This window comes from Oncorhynchus masou, chromosome 31 (assembly GCF_036934945.1).
Source record: "Oncorhynchus masou masou isolate Uvic2021 chromosome 31, UVic_Omas_1.1, whole genome shotgun sequence".
In the NCBI taxonomy this organism is placed as follows: domain Eukaryota; kingdom Metazoa; phylum Chordata; class Actinopteri; order Salmoniformes; family Salmonidae; genus Oncorhynchus; species Oncorhynchus masou.
The window spans coordinates 80,933,965-80,955,598 of NC_088242.1; the positions used below are offsets into that span (position 1 = coordinate 80,933,965).

The 21,634-nt window shown below is 45.1% G+C and overlaps 2 protein-coding genes across 2 annotated transcripts in view; one reads left to right on the forward strand and one right to left on the reverse strand.

Moving 5' to 3' along the window:
* LOC135525302 (transmembrane protein 117-like) overlaps positions 1-9,460 on the forward strand; it is an 89,055-nt gene extending 79,595 nt beyond the window's left edge. The window contains exons 7-8 of the mRNA XM_064953010.1: positions 4,436-4,565; positions 6,719-9,460. Of these exons, the coding sequence (XP_064809082.1) occupies positions 4,436-4,565; positions 6,719-7,398 (810 nt within the window). The 3' untranslated portion in view covers positions 7,399-9,460. The remainder of the gene's footprint in view (positions 1-4,435; positions 4,566-6,718) is intronic.
* Positions 9,461-16,962: 7,502 nt separating this feature from the next.
* The window catches only part of LOC135524539 (protein kinase C-binding protein NELL2a-like), a 104,513-nt gene continuing 99,841 nt past the window's right edge, over positions 16,963-21,634 (reverse strand). The window contains exons 19-20 of the mRNA XM_064952158.1: positions 17,672-17,896; positions 16,963-17,462 (exon numbers count right to left, since the gene is read on the reverse strand). Of these exons, the coding sequence (XP_064808230.1) occupies positions 17,421-17,462; positions 17,672-17,896 (267 nt within the window). The 3' untranslated portion in view covers positions 16,963-17,420. The remainder of the gene's footprint in view (positions 17,463-17,671; positions 17,897-21,634) is intronic.

Here is a 21,634-nt window from a genome sequence, read left to right on the forward strand (position 1 = left end):
CCGTTGCTGACAGGTGTATAAAACCAAGCACACAACCATGCAATGTCCATAGACAGTGTCAGTAGAATGGCCTGTACTGAAGAGCTCAGTGACTTTCAACGTGGCACCGTTATACTGTACTTATACTGGATGCCACCTTTCCAACAAGTCAGTTCATCAAATTTTCACCCTGCTAGAGCTGCCCTGGTCTACTGTAAGTGCTGTTATTGTGAAGTGGAACCATCTAGGAGCAACAACGGCTCAGCCGTGAATTGGTATGCCACATAAGCTCACAGAATGGTCGAGCAGCCACACAAGCCTAAGATCACCAGGCACAATGCCAAGCGTCGGCTGAAGTGGTGTAAAGCTCGCCGCCATTGGACTCTGGAGCAGTGGAAACACGTTCACTGGAGTGATGAATCACGCTTCACCATCTGGCAGTGAACACAACCTGCCCGAATGCGAAGTGTCAAATGTAAAGTTTGTTCCCCCATACACAAAGCGAGGTCCATACAGATATTGTTTGTCGAGATCGGTGTGGAAGAACTTGACTGGCCTGCACAGAGCACTGACTTCAACCCCATCAAACATCTTTAGGATGAACACCTTTGGGACGAACCAGACCTAATTGCCCAACCTCACTAATGCTCTTGTGGCTGAATGGAAGTCCCCAAAGCAATGTTCCAGCATCTAGTGGGAAGCCTTCCCAGAAGAGTGGAGGCTGTTATAGCAGCAAAGGGGGGACCAACTCCATATTATTTGCATATGATTTTGGAATGAGATGTTCGATGAGCTAGTGTCCACATACTTTTGGTCATGTAGTGTCTTTCCACAGCTTTGTTGTTTTAAAGGATATGGAGTAGTCTAATCTGTAGTATCCCTTAAATATATGTTTCTACATGATTCATTATTGAAACTACCTAGTACCTGCTCATGGATAAGTGCACAACCTTATTGTGTCAATAATACCTCAGCCTACCTTATTCTGCACACTTGGCACCTGTTGTTACCACACTTTTATTATTAGCTAACACAAATGATTTATCTGTAGCACAATAACTGACAAAAAAAGAACAAATCCAATATAATGTATTTTCAATGCTATTTCATTTGCCTCAGCTCAGCCATTCAATAGTTTTAAAGGATTGTATTACAAGATTACAACTTCTCACAACTTTTTACCATGCCTGCTTTTGTTTGCATAGGCCTCCTTGCTTTTCACCAGGGTCCCTTTCCATCTCAGAAACAGGCACCATCTTGGTCCTGTATGGCTCAGTTGATAGAGCATGTTGTCTGTAATGCCAGAGTTGTAGGTTTGATTCCTGTGGCCACCCATTTGTAAAATGTGTGCATGCATGACTGTAAGTGACTTTGGATTTAAGTGTCTGTTAAATGGCATATATTATTATTATTATTATTCAAATCAAATCCAAGTTTATTTGTCACGTGCGCCGAATACAACAGGTACCTTACATTCAGCATGCTGTCAGTTTCAGCTCTCATCTCCTGCCTCATGACTACAGCAGTCTCTATAGTATGACATCCCTATTTTGACTCCATGGCCCCAGCCAGTACCCAACTACCCACCAATCACATCACCCCTGCATCATTCATGATTGCTGTTGTTGTTTATGATTGCTAGCATCTTCTCGTTTTCTGCTCTGTGTACAGCAAGCATGTTTACTACGGTTATTTATGATTTCAATCAGTCCCCGCCGGTAGTGCTCACATGGATCTGAGGCTGGCTGTCCATGCACTTTACTCTGGTAGTCAACAAACACTCCTCTACTCAGCCTCAGTCACAGCCTTTGAAATGGCTTCATTCACCTTCATATGTATGTGTTCTGTCTGGTATAGTCTCAAAAATGTTGGGTTGTTTGGATGACCCAACTGCAGGGTGCAGGCATTGGGCCACTTAGTTGGGTTGTTTTCTAAAAAGAGCAAGGTTGTTAGTGCTGGGTTATTGATGCTGGGGTATTGAGATATGACCCAGCGGGTTAGATCAGAAGACTGGAGGTGTGGCTTAGTAGAGTTGTGGTTTTTAGATAGTTATATTTGGCCATTGTTTTCACATGGTAAGGTTGAACACAGACACTTTTGAAGCTTTTCTGAAGATAACGGAGTTCCTTAAAAGCCTATACAAATCTCACATTGCATCACTTTGTTGCAATGTGTAAAAAAATCCTGTTATTAATATTATAATAGAATATGTCATGTGTAAAAATATTTAAGGAACATTTTTATTTGCAGTGTACAAACTTAAAGTGGCACTCCAGTATCCTTTTCACATCATGTCATCTGATTTACAAAAGGCACATCTCAATAGGTGGTCCAGGTAAGTCATGAACTAGCACAAGTGAGGGGGGTGGGCCTTTCCTATTTTGTTCTGTTGTTCCTCTATTGTTCCTCAAGTGAGAGGCAAGGCCGATGACATCATGACTTCCCATCAAACCAACTCTTTGAATGCCCTACTCCTTGAAGTTTGCAGTTGTCTAACCACTATTTTTCTCAAAACATTTTTTTTTTTACCTTTTAGTGTGTGTACTGTATTTATACTTGAGATAAAGAAAAGTAAAAAACATGATGAACATGAATGACATTTACTCTCACGGATGGCCAAAAATAACTGTCGGAAGTCACACCCCTAATAAGCCACAGCTCCTGAAAAGAATCTGAGGATTATGTTAAAAAGACCCAGCTGCTGGGTCAACCCAGCAGGAAAAGGAAAAAAAAACAACTGATGGTTAAATTAACCCATGTTCGGGTTATCCCAACACTTAACAATACATGAATTGCACCATAACGGCGACAAGCGATGCCCAGAAACTGTTAGGGCTGACATAAAGATGTCCCAACAGCACAATGGAGTAAATTCTTACCACCGCACACCTGGCTATCAGCAGAGCCTTGGCTGGCAGTGAAACAATTCATTCAGCCTTGTTTACTGCCTTACTGCCTCTTTGTTTTAAACAAAGCTGATATGGCTGACCATATCTCCCTGGCATATTACATCTTATAAGACATTTTTGGACTCACCTTGTTGTGCGCGGCGGTCCGTCAAAACTTATTATTTCAGTCTGACTTCCCAGTTGCAATGCCTGCGGATAGCCACTGTCACCGATTCCTTCCAAACAACTCCAACTTGTTGTGTAATGTTTATGTCCAATGGCCGATGAGCACCAATACGTTTTATCTATAATTTCTCTTCATTATTTATCTTCATAAGACAAGGGTTACAAATATTGTCGACTTGATTTATGATGATGACTGCTAACTAAGATTTTGAAAGTAAGATGTTGTCCAATCAAAGCTACTGTAGATATCACGTGATTAGACATACTTTTATCTGTGGCCAATGACATTGAGCTTTCTTGGAAGGGCACTTCTAATGCAACTCTATGGCAACACCCAAAGGGCTCACATTCTAGATGTCTACCTTTACTAAAGGCGGGTGACGTAGTGTCCCCATGAGTGACAGAACACTGAACACAGCCAATGTGTGAGTGTCTCTTCCAAAGAATCCATTGTGACCTAGCAAGCTTGTAATTGTTTTGTGTGTTTTTGTGTGTGTGTGCATGCATGTGTGCGTGTGTGCACTGTTTACTACAGTATGTCCTAGAGACTCATTATTTGTTGTGAGGGGGGCACATGACTTAAATGTCAAGCTTATTAGTATCAAGAAACGAAGTACAGTTGAGTAGGTGGAAGGTCTAATTAATATCAAGGGGGAAATTCCTTCTCATATTTTTCCATATGAACATTCATACATATGGATTCTTCATTCACCCTAACATCTTAAAATGTATAGAATTGAATAGCATTAGAAATGGCTGCTGGCTAGGTACGTAACTAGACTGTTAGAATCTGAGGAAAATGCAGCTATTCATAAAAAGATAGAAAGATCTCAGTGTGCTTTTGTTGTCTAAAATGAACAGTATGTCCCTCTATCTGTTCAACATCACATTCTTCCCAGACACCTGTTTGTTTCAGTCGATGTTCCGCCATCTTATATCTATACGATATTGAGTCTGTATTGACTATTCCAAAGCAAAGACTGAGACACAGAGGGCAACTTATAGATGTCTGTGAGTGATTCCTGAGGTGTTTTGACATGAGAAAACCTCAATGCACACAGGCACAATACAAGGCCATGTAAACACACACTATGCACTGCAGCTCACAGTTAAGGCATTTGACCCCTGTGGAACTTACCCATCAATGAACAACAATGAATCCCTAGTTAGTATCATTTTATATATTCAAATAAATCCCTGCTACACACGCACCATTAGACTTTGGAGCCGGTTCAGATTCTTCTTTTGTCTTTGCTTTTATGCTAGGTGTTACATGATGTGTGTTGTTTACTTCAGTAAAAGCTGTCACTATCAGTAAATGATTTTGATGGCCTGATGTATTTTGTATTTGCATTGTTTGATCATATGTTTGATGTCATTAGGATTGGGATTTTCCTCAGTTCATGGGCGACCTGGATATGAACCTGCCTGGCATGTCCACCACTCAGCTCAAGTTCAAACTTCCTGTCTGCAAGAGCATCTTCAAAGAGGAATACCACATCCATATCACAGGTACATATATTAGCAGGCATACTATATAAGTAAACATACTATCCCAATTGATTTAGGTGGTATAGAGGGTTACCACTATTACTTCAATATTTTCACATTCCATCTGACTAGCTGTGTTTTGATGGTTACACCATGACACTGGCCTAAGATGAATACAGATCAGACATACCTGCTCTGACATGTCTTCTTCATCCTACCAGTGTTGCTTGTTTCTGCCCTCCCCCTTCACCTAGCATCCCTGCTGCGTCAGACAGAAAGGTGTATAAGCATATGAGAGTTAACTCTTCCATTTAAACAATCACCCAGGTTTCATTCTGTTCCACAGCATTCCCCAAGTATTGATATTATTAAATGTGTTGCACTTGTTTTCTTTCATTTGAAGTAATTTGGTAAACTCATGTGGGGCGACAGGTAGCCTAGAGGTTAAGAGCATTGGGCCGGTAACTGAAAGGTCACTGGTTCAAGTCTCTAAGCTGACTAGGTGAAATATCTGTGGATGTGCCCTTGAGCAAGGCACTTAACCCTAATTGTTCCTGTAAATCACTCTGGATTAGAGCATCTGCTAAAGTGTAAATGTGACAACCATTAAGGGGGAGAGAAACTAATGTTCCCACGCTAGATGTTAAAATGTTCAAACGCTCCCTGATTTGCACTTGGTTGTTAACCCTAATGCATCGCACATCCATTTAGCATTATGTTAATATTCTTGATTGATACGTGATTGCTTTGACTAAAAGCTTGTTAACGGTGGTGCGTCTCAGGAAAGGGAAGGAATTGTGTCACATGTACAGATGAAGCTATCTGCCTTTAGATCAGTAAACCTGGAGAGATTGCTACCATTAATATTATGACCTCATTTCATTAAGTGTCAATGTTGGACCTGATACCTGCAAATATATTATCATATGCCTTAACACCCTGCCTGCCTGCCTGCCTGCCTGCCTGCCTGCCTGCCTGCCTGCCTGCCTGCCTGCCTGCCTGCCTGCCTGCCTGCCTGCCTGCCTGCCTGCCTGCCTGCCTGCCTGCCTGCCTGCCTGCCTGCCTGCCTGCCTGCCTGCCTGCCTGCCTGCCTGCCTGCCTGCCTGCCTGCCTGCCTGCCTGCCTGCCTGCCTGCCTGCCTGCCTGCCTGCCTGCCTGCCTGCCTGCCTGCCTGCCTGCCTGCCTGCCTGCCTGCCTGCCTGCCTGCCTGCCTGCCTGCCTGCCTGCCTGCCTGCCTGCCTGCCTGCCTGCCTGCCTGCCTGCCTGCCTGCCTGCCTGCCTGCCTGCCTGCCTGCCTGCCTGCCTGCCTGCCTGCCTGCCTGCCTGCCTGCCTGCCTGCCTGCCTGCCTGCCTGCCTGCCTGCCTGCCTGCCTGCCTGCCTGCCTGCCTGCCTGCCTGCCTGCCTGCCTGCCTGCCTGCCTGCCTGCCTGCCTGCCTGCCTGCCTGCCTGCCTGCCTGCCTGCCTGCCTGCCTGCCTGCCTGCCTGCCTGCCTGCCTGCCTGCCTGCCTGCCTGCCTGCCTGCCTGCCTGCCTGCCTGCCTGCCTGCCTGCCTGCCTGCCTGCCTGCCTGCCTGCCTGCCTGCCTGCCTGCCTGCCTGCCTGCCTGCCTGCCTGCCTGCCTGCCTGCCTGCCTGCCTGCCTGCCTGCCTGCCTGCCTGCCTGCCTGCCTGCCTGCCTGCCTGCCTGCCTGCCTGCCTGCCTGCCTGCCTGCCTGCCTGCCTGCCTGCCTGCCTGCCTGCCTGCCTGCCTGCCTGCCTGCCTGCCTGCCTGCCTGCCTGCCTGCCTGCCTGCCTGCCTGCCTGCCTGCCTGCCTGCCTGCCTGCCTGCCTGCCTGCCTGCCTGCCTGCCTGCCTGCCTGCCTGCCTGCCTGCCTGCCTGCCTGCCTGCCTGCCTGCCTGCCTGCCTGCCTGCCTGCCTGCCTGCCTGCCTGCCTGCCTGCCTGCCTGCCTGCCTGCCTGCCTGCCTGCCTGCCTGCCTGCCTGCCTGCCTGCCAGCCAGCCAGCCAGCCAGCCAGTTGATTACCTTAAATTAATTTGATTCATAAAAGCTTTACTACAGAAATCAGTGAATTAAAGAGCATGTCAACGTCAGCTTGGGCACAACAAATACTTTAAAACTGGATTTTGACATCTAGAAATTACCCTAACTGCCCTCCATATTGTTTGTCCCTGCAGGTAAGTGGTTCAACTACGGCATCATCTTCCTGGTGTTAATCCTGGACCTGAACATGTGGAAGAACCAGATCTTCTACAAGCCCTACGAGTACGGCCAGTACGTTGGTCCAGGGGAGAAGATCTTCACTGTGGAGGAGCCCAACACACTGGGCGACTTCAACCGCAGCACGCTCACCTACAAGTGGCGCTCCAGCCACGTGGACCCGCTGACCAACCGCTCGTATGTCCATCGGGACATGTTCCTGCATAGCCGCTATGTGGGTGCCAGCCTGGAAGTCAAGTGCCTGGCCTTCATCCCCAGCCTGGCTGCCTTTGTCCTCTTCGGCTTCTTCATCTGGCTGCTGGGACGTTTTCAGGACAGCGAGACCTTCCCGGAGGGCCAGGTGGACAAGACATATGAGAGGATCAAGAGGAAGTCTCCATCTGAGTATAGTAAGGACATGGGACTCACGCCAGAGGAGGTGCACATCTCTATGAGCGAGGCGCTCAAACGTTCCGGAACCCCCATGCTGCTATCAGTGGACGGGCATCATTTTGCTCTGCACTCTGCCACCTCCACCAACTCCACTTCGCCTGTTTCCATGGAGACCCAGGAGACGCATCCCAGCATTGTCATCGAAGGCACGGAGCCAAGAGAGCCGGCAGTTTCCTTTGATGTTGGCAAACTGTCACCGCCCTGACCTTACTGCCCTGAGGGGAAGTACTGTTATGCTTCTACTGACAGACACACAGCCTGGAGGGAGGAGAGGAGACACAGGAGAGAGACCAAACTGAAACTCAATTTCAGTCTAGATCTTTTTCAGTCTGGGTAGATTTTGACCCCAACACTGATTATTCCTGGAGCAGGAGGATGTAGCTACAATGGCCACTTTGTTTTGCTACTGTGATTATTTTATTATTATTATTTATTTGAATTGTAAAACCTCTAAGCTGACACCAACTCAATGAAAAACAGCTTATTTTAACCTCCCTCACTGTAAAGTTCTATTGTCAACATGGTGCTCTCGCTAGATTTGACGTTTTTACAATATCAAGATGTTTTCTCTTTTATCGTGACATATTTTGGTGCCTATGTGGGGAACTATTTCTACAGTCGATGTTTGACACAATGGTCATGGCTAGTTTATATTGTACAACTTGAGTATTACAGTTGAAGAGGTGCCTTGATAAACCCACGCCCACTAAAGGACAGCAACATAGTCTATACCATAGGCAGCAAAACAGAAGACGTCTGTAACGCTTTTCTTTTGGTGAAGGAGAGGCGGACCAAAACACAGCGTGGTTCTTATTCATGGTACTTTAATACAGAGACGAAACATGAATAGACTAACAAAACAATAAATGTGGAAAAACCAAACCAGCCCTATCTAGTGCAAACACAGAGACAGGAACAATCACCCACAAAACCCAACACCAAACAGGCTACCTAAATATGGTTCCCAATCAGAGACAATGACTAACACCTGCCTCTGATTGAGAACGATATCAGGCCAGACATAGAAATAGACAAACAAGACATCCAACATAGAATGCCCACTCAGATCACACCCTGACCAAACAAAACATAGAAACATACAAAGCAAACTATGGTCAGGGTGTGACAGCGTCTGATAATGTGTGTCTGTCTTGTTTATTTCAATGTTCCACTTCACAATGTTGGACAATGTTTACCCTTTCAGACTTTATCACAGGTTTTTGAATTCATTTGCTATCTTGATAATTCTTACATATCCCATCTTCACGTGCCTCTTCTCTTGTAGTCATAGAAATGACTAGATTGCTAAACATCGTTACGATGATGATAATACTATGACCACCTCTTCATTTTTTGGTTGTATTATCAAATGCAAGATAAAAGGCATAAGCTATTTTCAAATAACATTAAAAAGTCACCTCATGATCGCTTATCTGGTCAAAATACTCAGATATAATGCCAATTAGGTCAGAAAGGTGATTTGCCCTTGGCAGGGTAAATGTGCTTTTGTTATAGAAGGAGAGAGAAGAACACCAAATCTAACTGATGCACCTTACCCATATCATATCCCCCAGCAGTATATGTACCACAAGTACGTCCTTGGTTCGAAGCCAATATTGGGGTACGGATTGGTTTGAGAGAACACATAGAGAATGTGACCTCTTACAGCTGACAAGCAAAAGAGAGTGGGAGTTTTTAGTATTTATGAGAGTTATGAGTGTTATTATATCACATACGTTAAGTGTGCAACTGCTGTATACCAATGCTCTGTTATTGAAGTGTTTTCTAACAGTGTTGTGCGTTTGAGTTTGTGCGTGCGTGCGTGCGTATGTATCAGAGACAGCAAGAGCTGACAATTCTGTGAAGAGGTCAATGTAGTTCATGTAAGTGGCGTATGGTCCTTGGTTCAGTGATCCCCCTTCTACACTTTACAGGTCAGAGTCCTCATTACAGCTCAACTTATTTCATTTTGGAGATACGGCTTCGCAACAAGGCAACAAATTGCTAAATGTATGGGGCAATGGCTAAATGAGTGTGTTTATCTCACTAGAAGTGATCTAGTGATATGTTTGTAAAATATTCTGCTTTGGTTGGAACTGAATGTTCACCCTGCTGTTATACATGGTATTGTGTTGCATAACTGACAGCTATTTTGCATTCTTGTGTGTGTGTGGTTTTTAAACAAAGGATATCTCTTTTTAACATGTTGACGCAATAAATGTCTGCCGAGTAATGGTATCAATAAAATGAATACATTTTGCTACATACTAGGTTGCCGGTGCCCTTATGAACTGATATACTTTGTGGGATTGAAGAATATCAGTGTGAGATAGAATGAGGTGCCTATCTGTTACATAACCTCAATGCTGAAACTAGTTCATATTTTATATACAGTAGATGTAGCACGCATTGACACTGTTGCCAAGCAACTCCTCAGGTCAACTTCATACAGCTGCTGACCCAATTACATGGAATATGTAAGATTACTGTTGCATTGTCAAGAGGGAACCTGCAAGTAAACATTTCATTGGATGGTGTAGACCAGGTGTATCCTGTACATATAACTAATACAACTTGGAAAATGAGAGAGCTAGTATAATTATAGTAGTACTGTATTTACACAAGGTAAGATATGAAAGATATTATCTACACTTAAACATAGCCCTGTTCGTGCCGTTGGGCCATGATTAGCCCTCTTGGTTCAACTTCATGTCTGTGAACTGTGAGTCACCTCTGAATCCACCAGTCAGGACAGAGGCAGGGTGGTTTCTGAAGACAGTCTGTCTGTCAGCTGTGAATCCACCAGTCAGGACAGAGGCAGGGTGGTTTCTGAAGACAGTCTGTCTGTCAGCTGTGTCTGGCGCTGTGGATGATGATGTTATCCCTGCCTGATTCCTACTGTGAGACAGGGGGCTCAGATTAGTCCCTGGGTAGCCTATATCCAGTCACTCGCTTGGAAGAGAGATTGACGGACAACAAAAAAAGTTATTACTCCGATTTGATTTTCTTCTGCTTCCTTTTCTTTGGAATAGAGAGGTGGCAAGAGTTCATTTTTATCAGCGAGGATGAAGTGCTTTGAGTTAAGCAATGGTGGTTGCACACTGGAACTAATACCTGCACATATACTGTATGGCTATGCAGCGGAGGTGGTTTCTCAGCTCGTATAGCCTTGAGTGTTGACACCTCCCTTAATTTACTTGCTGATGCAATACACACTTGTTGGGAGAATCAAAAATAAGTGACTGCAGCTTTAGTGCATTCAACCAACTATTTTGCCAAATAAGCACATACTGCATGTCATATCTAGTTAAATGTAGGCTAAATCTGGACATATAGTGATAATTGGAGGCTTTGCTATACATAGTCAGCACTGTCTTGGATTTACATATGAACAAATTTGCCAATTAATAAAGAGTTGAGGTTGAGTCTCTGCTGCTCCCTCTAACACACAGAGATTATGAACCAGGTCCCCTACAGAGGAATCAAGCTACTGTAGCATTCTACACTGTACGTCCAAGATCTATGAAAGGGTTCAATAATGTCTGATGACTGACCCCCAATACATTACTCTTCTGATGCCTTGAGAGTTGTCAATGCCAACTAACACGCATGTTGTAAACTAATGGTTTATGAAGACTACAGTGTTTACAGATCTCCACGTAAAACTATTGCGCTGCTCCACAGCCTTAGTCCTCCTGCCAATGCCAAACCCAATAATATGAGTGTCCATTAGTAATGAACACAGGACAGGCAGTAATGTGGGTGGAGACATCTGTTGCGGTGAGTTCAACTTACCCCACCATGGAAAATTGGACATTTAGGAGCCAGCTGGACAACCACTCTGCCCCGCTGTGCCACTACCCCTGTGCCTCTGGCAAGGAGCCACCACCAGCTAGGAGCCACTACCAGCAAGGAGCCACCACCGGCTAGGAGCCACCACCGGCTAGGAGCCACCACCGGCTAGGAGTCACCACCGGCTAGGAGCCACCACCGGCTAGGAGCCACCACCGGCTAGGATCCTCCACCGGCAAGGAGCCACCACCGGCAAGGAGCCACCACCGGCTAGGAGCCACCACCAGCAAGGAGCCACCACCGGCTAGGAGCCACCACCGGCTAGGAGCCACCACCGGCTAGGAGTCACCACCGGCTAGGAGCCACCACCGGCTAGGAGCCACCACCGGCTAGGATCCACCACCGGCAAGGAGCCACCACCGGCAAGGAGCCACCACCGGCTAGGAGCCACCACCGGCTAGGAGCCACCACCGGCTAGGAGCCACCACCGGCTAGGAGCCACCACCGGCTAGGAGCCACCACCAGCTAGGAGTCACCACCGGCTTGCAGTCACTGGATCAAAGCCTGCCAGATGGTGCCCTTGCCAGTGTGCTTCCAGCCACTGCGGACGCACATATACACACACACAAACCAGACACGCTCGTATGCGCACACACGCACACTTTCATATTGCAGTCAGGCACACATTCACAGTAGTCTATATTCATCATTTGACAGGTATAACACGTTTTGAAGGAGAGAGAGATGGCAAATGTTCCACTGAGGGAGGAGGAAATGGTAGAATACCAATGTGCTCCATGATTCGGTTCTGCTTTGTTTTTGTTCATGTAAGAAGCTGCTGCTAGGGAGACCCAGGGAATTAGTTGGTGAGTCTTCGGCAGGTACAACTCATTCCTCCAAGCCAGCCTGTATATTGATATACTAATTCTTTTAGGAGTTTTAAGCACTGAACTCTGAATCATACAAGTATTACCATTACCTCTGGAACCAGTGTAAGGAAGCAAAGCAAACCAATTGGGACATTGTATATACTGTATCACAGTATACACAAATGAGATGCTCAATGTATTGAACAAATGAAAGTTCTCAATCAAATCCAGTACTCAATCAAGTACTGTGTGCGTATTGACAAACCCTTAAAATGCTTAAAATCCTAAACTTCAAACACCTTCCAATTATCTGAATCGCCGTTTCCCCAGCCAGCCCATCCACTCACTGGACCCATATTTACTTTCAATCTCTTTTCGATTTTTAATTTGATTATACCTTCCGGTAACCTGCCTCACCCAATGTGATACGGAATCGCTATTATTTTTAGAACACATTCAAGAACCTCCAGAAGCCATAACCAGCTAACTAGCTACAAGCTATTTAGTCATTGTTAGCCACTGCTAGCTGCTTTTACCTTCTGCACAGCCAGCCAGTTTTTTTAGCCTGGATAATACTCGTCAGTCTAGCTTCCCTGTCCCATCCACCGCTGCCCCCTGGACACTGTGATCACTTTTCTACATAGCTGATGCCTGCTGGAATGTCCATTAATCACAGTACTCCATTCTGTTTGTTTATGATTTATCTGTCGGCCCCAGCCGCACTCAGGCTCTGTGTGTAGTTAATCCGACCCTCTCTGCCAAGTCAACGCCATTTTACCTGCTGTTGTTGTGCTAGCTGATTAGCTGTTGTTGTCTCACCTACTGGTTTAGCTAGCTCTCCCAATCAACACCTGTGATTTTTTTTTAAACCTTTATTTTACTAGGCAAGTCAGTTAAGAACAAATTCTTATTTTCAACAACGGCCTAGGAACAGTGGGTTAACTGCCTGTTCAGGGGCAGAACGACAGATTTTGTACCTTGTCAGCTCGGGGATTTGAACTTGCAACCTTTCGGTTACTAGTCCAATGCTCTAACCACTAGGCTACACTGCCAATTACTGTATGCCTCGCTGTATGTCTCTCTCAAATGTCAATATGCCTTGTATACTGTTGTTCAGGTTAGTTATCATTGTTTTAGTTTACAATGGAGCCCCTAGTTCCACTCTTCATACCCCTGATACCTCCTTTGTCCCACCTCCCACACATGCGGTGACCTCACCCATTACAACCATCATGTCCAGAGAGACAACCTATCTTATCATCACCCAGTGCCTGGGCTTACCTCCGCTGTACCCGCACCCCACCATACCCCTGTCTGCGCATTATGCCCTGAATATATTCTACGATGCCCAGAAATCTGTTCCTTTTATTCTTTGTCCCCAACGCTCTAGGCGACCAGTTTTGATAGCCTTTAGCCACACCCTCATACTACTCCTCCTCTGATCCGCGGGTGATGTGGAGGTAAACCCAGGCCCTGCATGTCCACAGGCACCCTCATTTGTTGACTTCTGTGATCGAAAAAGCCTTGGTTTCATGCATGTCAACATCAGAAGCCTCCTCCCTAAGTTTGTTTTACTCACTGCTTTAGCACACTCTGCTAACCCTGATGTCCTTGCCGTGTCTGAATCCTGGCTCAGGAAGGCCACCAAAATTTCTGAGATTTCCATACCCAACTATAACATTTCCCGTCAAGATAGAACTGCCAAAGGGGGAGGAGTTGCAGTCTACTGCAGAGATAGCCTGCAAAGTAATGTCATACTTTCCAGGTCCATACCCAAACAGTTCGAACTACTAATTTTAAAAATTACTCTCTCCAGAAATAAGTCTCTCACTGTTGCCGCCTGCTACCGACCCCCCTCAGCTCCCAGCTGTGCCCTGGACACCATTTGTGAATTGATTGCCCCCATCTAACTTCAGAGTTTGTTCTGTTAGGTGACCTAAACTGGGATATGCTTTACACCCCGGCAGTCCTACAATCTAAGATGCCCTCAATCTCACACAAATCATCAAGGAACCCACCAGGTACTACCCTAAATCTGTAAACAAGGGCACCCTCATAGACGTCATCCTGACCAACTGGCCCTCCAAATACACTTCCGCTGTCTTCAACCAGGATCTCAGCGATCACTGCCTCATTGCCTGTATCCGCTACGGATCCGCAGTCAAAGGAACACCCCTCATCACTGTCAAACGCTCCATAAAACACTTCTGTGAGCAGGCCTTTCCAATCAACCTGGCCCGGATATCCTGAAAGGACATTGACCTCATCCCGTCAGTTGAGGATGCCTGGTCATTCTTTAAAAGTACCTTCCTCACCATTTTAGATAAGCATGCTCCGTTCAAAAAATGCAGAACTAAGAACAGATATAGCCCTTGGTTCACTCCAGACCTGACTGCCCTCGACCAGCACAAAAACATCCTGTGGCGGACTGCAATAGCATCGAATAGTCCCTGCGATATGCAACTGTTCAGGGAAGTCAGGAACCAATACACGCAGTCAGTCAGGAAAGCAAAGGCCAGCTTCTTCAGCCAGAAATTTGCATCCTGTAGCTCTAACACCAAAAAGTTCTGGGACACTGTGAAGTCCATGGAGAACAAGAGCACCTCCTCCCAGCTGCCCACTTCACTGAGGCTAGGTAACACGGTCACCACCGATAAATCCATGATTATTGAAAACTTCAACAAGCATTTCTCAATGGCCCCCCCCGCCGCAGCTACTCGCCCAAGCCTCTCCAGGTTCTCCTTTACCCAAATCCAGATAGCAGATGTTCTGAAAGAGCTGCAAAACCTGGACCCGTACAAATCAGCTTGGCTTGACAATCTGGACCCTCTATTTCTGAAACTATCCGCCGCCATTGTCGCAACCCCTATTACCAGCCTGTTCAACCTCTCTTTCATATCGTCTGAGATCCCCAAGGATTGGAAAGCTGCCGCAGACATCCCCCTCTTCAAAGGGGGAGACACCCTGGACCCAAACTGTTACAGAACTAAATCCATCCTGCCCTGCCCTTCTAAGGTCTTTGAATGTCAAGTTAATAAACAGATCACTGACTATTTAGAATCCCACCGTACCTTCTCCGCTGTGCAATCTGGTTTCCGAGCCGGTCATGGGTGCACCTCAGCCACGCTCAAGGTACTAAACGATATCATAACCGCTATCGATAAAAGACAGTACTGTGCAGCCGTCTTCATCGACCTTGCCAAGGCTTTCGACTCTGTCAATCACCATATTCTTATCGGCAGACTCATTAGCCTCTGTTTTTCTGATGACTGCCTTGCCTGGTTCACCAACTACTTTGCAGACAGAGTTCAGTGTGTCAAATTGGAGGGCATGCTGTCCGGTCCTCTGGCAGTCTCCATGGGGGTGCCACAGGGTTCAATTCTCGGGCCTACTCTTTTCTCTGTATAATGATGTTGCTCTTGCTGCGGGCGATTCCCTGATCCACCTCTACGCAGATGACACCATTCTGTATACTTCCGGCCCGTCCTTGGACACTGTGCTATCTAACCTCCAAACGAGCTTCAATGCCATACAACACCCCTTCCGTGGCCTCCAACTGCTCTTAAACGCTAGTAAAACCAAATGCATGCTTTTCAACCGTTTGCTGCCTGCACCCGCACGCCCGACTAGCATCACCACCCTGTATGGTTCCGACCTAGAATATGTGGACATCTATAAGTACCTAGGTGTCTGGCTCGACTGTAAACTCTCCTTCCAGACTCATATCAAACATCTCTAATCTAAAATCAAATCTAGAGTCGGCTTTCTATTCCGCAACAAAGCCCCCTTCACTCACGCCGCCAAACTTACCCTAGTAAAACTGACTATCCTACCGATCCTCGACTTCAGCGATGTCATCTACAAAATAGCTTCCAACACTCTACTAAGCAAACTGGATGCAGTTTATCACAGTGCCATCCGTTTTGTTACTAAAGCACCTTATACCACCCACCACTGCGACCTGTATGCTCTAGTCGGCTGGCCCTCGCTACATATTCGTTGCCAGACCCACTGGCTCCAGGTCATCTACAAGTCCATGCTAGGTAAAGCTCTGCCTTATCTCAGTTCACTGGTCACGATGGCATCACCCACCCGTAGCACACGCTCCAGCAGGTGTATCTCACTGACCATCCCTAAAGTCAACACCTCATTTGGCTGCCTTTCGTTCCAGTTCTCTGCTGCCTGTGACTGGAACGAATTGCAAAAATAGCTGAAGTTGTAGACTTTTATCTCCCTCACCAACTTCAAACATCTGATACCTGAGCAGCTAACCGATCGCTGCAGCTGTACATAGTCTATTGGTAAATAGTCCACCCAATTTTACCTACCTCATCCCCATACTGTTTATATTTATTTACTTTTCTGCTCTTTTGCACACCAATATCTCTACCTGTACATGACCATCTGATCATTTATCACTCCAGTGTTAATCTGCAAAATTGTAATTATTCGCCTACCTCCTCATGCCTTTTGCACACAATGTATATAGACTCTATTTTTTTCTACTGTGTTATTGACTTGTTAATTGTTTACTCCATGTGTAACTCTGCGTTGTCTGTTCACACTGCTATGCCTTATCTTGGCCTGGTCGCAGTTGCAAATGAGAACTTGTAAACTAGCCTACCTGGTTAAATAAAGGTGAAAAGAAATCCATTCAAAATCAGACTGATCTGGATGGTTCTTGATCCTGCACTGTACTATGTAATCATCACCAGCACCATGTACACCGGCAGCAGTGCAGACAGAGGAAGTCCACCTGCTCAATGAATATTTGATGTGAAAGGTCAGGCGTGATGATGTGTAGGTGCCACTGATAGGCTGTGATTGCTGGTGTCAGGCTGAGTTTCCTCTCCTCTTTTCTGCTCTAAAACACACTGTCACACAAACATGTGTTCTGACATGAACTAACTCTCACCTCGCTATCCTCTTCACAGGAAGTGGGGAGGTCTGGGAAGGCACAGCTCAAGTGATTTCTCATCTGTGTTGATTGAATTTTCGGGTACACGAGACCTGAGAGGATGGGTTTTTGACTTCAAATGAATACAGAGATCGATGGTTTCCAATGACCAATACACAACATCTTAATAAAGACAAGCTCAAACAATTAATGTAAATTGAAATACTTTATTCACCATTACACATTAACAAGCTTGGAAATAAATGTAAAAGATGAATAGAAAATAATGCTAGAGGACCACAAAATATTGACAACTTTAATAGTGTAGCAAATGAAACTTACACTAAAACAACCACTATCTAGGATATCATTGACATTTAAAGAGTTTAGAAATTAGCTAAATGTTTCTACATCGAGCACATTCATGCCAGTATAATAGTATTTTACAGCGTCATGTTGCAGATGATTTGGGGGTGTTCCTCAATGCACACAGGTCACCCTGATTGGTGAGGCTGAACACAGAGGGGGCTTGTGGGTACTGTAGTCCATCTGTGTTCTATGATACATATTTTGTATTTGGTATAAAGAAGTTGGGCTGGAGGGTGGAAAACACTGGTTGTTTTTACATGGATAACACTGTACATGGAGGTGCCTTCAGAGCTTCAGGAACTAAAGGCACATGGGGTCCACTGAGCAACAGATATGTCCATTCTGAAAGAGAGGAGGAGGAGAGAGAGACTTCAGAGTGGGTCACTGTTAGACAAACCAGAATGGTTTTGTTATTATGTTCTGTTATTTCTCACTGAAAGGCTAACTTGGTTTGACATTTAGAATTTCGATAGTCATGGAGTGTTTAGCGCCAACATGGGGTATGGTTGGCTTAAGTCTGCATAGATATAATGAAAATCCATGGCTGTTACCTTGCACAGGCAGAGGGTGCACTCGGTGCTGTGTTTGACCCATGAGGACCCGCTGAAGCGCTGGATGCCGTGCTCGTCCATGCACGTCTTGGTGATGTTGTTGCGTATGGTGTCGGCCTGGCAGGGATCAGTGACGCAGCGGGCACAGCATTCGCCCTCGGGCACCACCGTGAATTCACAGTCCACATGGGGGCACAACAGGGGCCAGCAGTCCACCTGTCCCTGCTGTGGATGGGCGAGACAGAAAGACAGACTGGAGTCATATCACTGGGACAATACAATGATACATACCCATGGAGGCTGCTGAGGGGAGGACGGATCATAATAATGGCTGGAATGGAGCCAATGGAATTGTATTAACCATGTGTTTGATACCATTCCATTGACTCCATTCCAGACATTATTAAGAGCTGTCCTCACCTTAGTAGCCTCCACTGGTATGTGCAGCCCATCACCCCTACAATTGTATTGAATAGATCCTGTCCCTTGCCAAATGTTTAGGCATACTTCTATACCACCCTGATGCAGTCATTATCATGTAAACATAGACATTTTGTCCTGATACATCATAGATGTACAGTACATGGGGCTAAGAATATGTTGTTGTGTAGGAGTAGCAGTATCAGAAGAAAGACATTTTCAGACACTGGTCTAAATGTTCTGTGTTTCCTAATGGAGTTGTTTTGGTCACCCGTTCATTCTCCCTCTTATATGAATCACTACACAGTTGCAGTAGAGAACGCCTTATTGGATTTCTCCAGCAGTCGTTTCAATAAGCCAGTGAATACATGACATATATTCTGGCCAACTTTATAGATCCTGGTTAAGCTATGATTCTGCATGACCTAGTTCTGTTAACATTTTCATCCCTGAGCTTTTGTGGTTTACACCTCCTTGGAAAAAGAGCACACACACACACACACACACACACACAGTATTCATTAGTCGGATTCCATTGTAAAACATTTCATCTGTTGCAAAACGTTTTGCAAAGGAAACCGTTCACTCAAAACGGAAAACGTTTTGCAATGAAAACAAGAGCTTCTATTGGACAAATGCAGGTAGGTCTCTCCATGGGTGGCAGACTGAAATTCGGGGTTCCCCAAAAATGTTTGAAACAATTAAATGTGACGAACAGAACAACAATTTTTATTAGGTTTTTCCATAATAAATTATATTGAACTCAAGTACTCATAAAAAAACACATGGCCAGAAATGTTTTTGCTCATTTATCTATAAGCCAACAATGCCTAACACATCAGCGGAGTCAATCACCACCTTCCGGAGACACCTGAAACCCCACCTCTTCAAGGAATACCTAGGATAGGATAAAGCAATCCTTCTTACCCCCCCTTAAATGATTTAGATGCACTATTGTAAAGTGGCTGTTCCACTGATGTCAGAAGGTGAATTCACCAATTTGTAAGTCGCTCTGGATAAGAGCGTCTGCTGAATGACTTAAATGTAAAATGTAATATCATAGCCATTAACAGATAACAAATCCTAATTGCTAAATTGCCCATATACACTGAGTGTACAAAACATTATGCTCTTTCCATGACATAGACTGACCAGGTGAATCCAGGTGATAGCTATGATCCCTTATTGATGTCACTTGTTAAATCCACTTCAATTAGTGTAGATGAAAGGGAAGAGACAGGTTAAAGAAGGATGTTCACGCCTTGAGACAATTGAGACATACAGTGCCTTGCGAAAGTATTCGGCCCCCTTGAACTTTGCGACCTTTTGCCACATTTCAGGCTTCAAACATAAAGATATAAAACTGTATTTTTTTGTGAAGAATCAACAACAAGTGGGACACAATCATGAAGTGGAACGACATTTATTGGATATTTCAAACTTTTTTAACAATTCAAAAACTGAAAAATTGGGCGTGCAAAATTATTCAGCCCCCTTAAGTTAATACTTTGTAGCGCCACCTTTTGCTGCGATTACAGCTGTAAGTCGCTTGGGGTATGTCTCTATCAGTTTTGAACATCGAGAGACTGACATTTTTTCCCATTCCTCCTTGCAAAACAGCTCGAGCTCAGTGAGGTTGGATGGAGAGCATTTGTGAACAGCAGTTTTCAGTTCTTTCCACAGATTCTCAATTGGATTCAGGTCTGGACTTTGACTTGTCCATTCTAACACCTGGATATGTTTATTTTTGAACCATTCCATTGTAGATTTGGCTTTATGTTTTGGATCATTGTCTTGTTGGAAGACAGATCTCCATCCCAGTCTCAGGTCTTTTGCAGACTCCATCAGGTTCTTCAGATTCTTCCAGAATGGTCCTGTATTTGGCTCCATCCATCTTCCCATCAATTTTAACCATCTTCCCTGTCCCTGCTGAAGAAAAGCAGGCCCAAACCATGATGCTGCCACCACCATGTTTGGTGTGTTCAGGGTGATGAGCTGTGTTGCTTTTACGCCAATCATAACGTTTTGCATTGTTGCCAAAAAGTTCAATTTTGGTTTCATCTGACCAGAGCACCTTCTTCCACATGTTTGGTGTGTCTCCCAGGTGGCTTGTGGCAAACTTTAAACACTTTTTATGGATATCTTTAAGAAATGGCTTTCTTCTTGCCACTCTTCCATAAAGGCCAGATTTGTGCAATATACGACTGATTGTTGTCCTATGGACAGAGTCTCCCACCTCAGCTGTAGATCTCTGCAGTTCATCCAGAGTGATCATGGGCCTCTTGGCTGCATCTCTGATCAGTCTTCTCCTTGTATGAGCTGAAAGTTTAGAGGGACAGCCAGGTCTTGGTAGAGATGCAGTGGTCTGATACTCCTTCCATTTCAATATTATCGCTTGCACAGTGCTCCTTGGGATGTTTAAAGCTTGGGAAATCTTTTTGTATCCAAATCCGGCTTTAAACTTCTTCACAACAGTATCTCGGACCTGCCTGGTGTGTTCCTTGTTCTTCATGATGCTCTCTGCGCTTTTAACGGACCTCTGAGACAATCACAGTGCAGGTGCATTTATACGGAGACTTGATTACACACAGGTGGATTGTATTTATCATCATTAGTCATTTAGGTCAACATTGGATCATTCAGAGATCCTCACTGAACTTCTGGAGAGAGTTTCCTGCACTGAAAGTAAAGGGGCTGAATAATTTTGCACGCCCAATTTTTCAGTTTTTGATTTGTTAAAAAAAGTTTGAAATATCCAATAAATGTCGTTCCACTTCATGATTGTGTCCCACTTGTTGTTGATTCTTCACAAAAAAATACAGTTTTATATCTTTATGTTTGAAGCCTGAAATGTGGCAAAAGGTCGCAAAGTTCAAGGGGGCCGAATACTTTCGCAAGGCACTGTAGATGGTGTATGTGTGCCATTCAGAGGGTGAATGGGCAAGACAAAATACTGAAGTGCCTTTGAACGGCAGGTTATCATATTAGGTGACAGGCGCACCAGTTTGTGTCCAGAACTGCAACGCTGCTGGGTTTTTCACACTCAACATTTTCCCATGTGTATCAAGAATGGTCCACCCCCAAAAGGACATCCAGCCAACTTCACAACTGTTGGAAGCATTGGAGTCAACAGGGCCAGCATCTCTGTGGAACGCTTTTGACACCTTGTAGAGCCCATGCCGACAATTTGATTTGATGAAACCATAATATCAACTGGTTATATTATCGTGGTACACCATCTTCAAAAAGGCAGTAACCTCAGCAATGGCCCTTGCTTGTGGAAGCCAATGGCTGCGCAATGGCACAGCCTTGTTTTGTTAATTTAGCAGACAAGATACTTATTTCCCGAGCCCAGTTCACAGTCAAGACTCACCTATTTTATAGTACAAAACATGACGTAATATAACAGAATAAAATATGACAGAATATTTTTCCAGATGCGCATCTTGCTTTTGGAGCAGTTATTCTCAGAGGGATCAATTGAAAAGGGGGTCAATTTGGCGAGTTGAAAGACCATTTTTCCAGGGTTACAAACCAAAATCG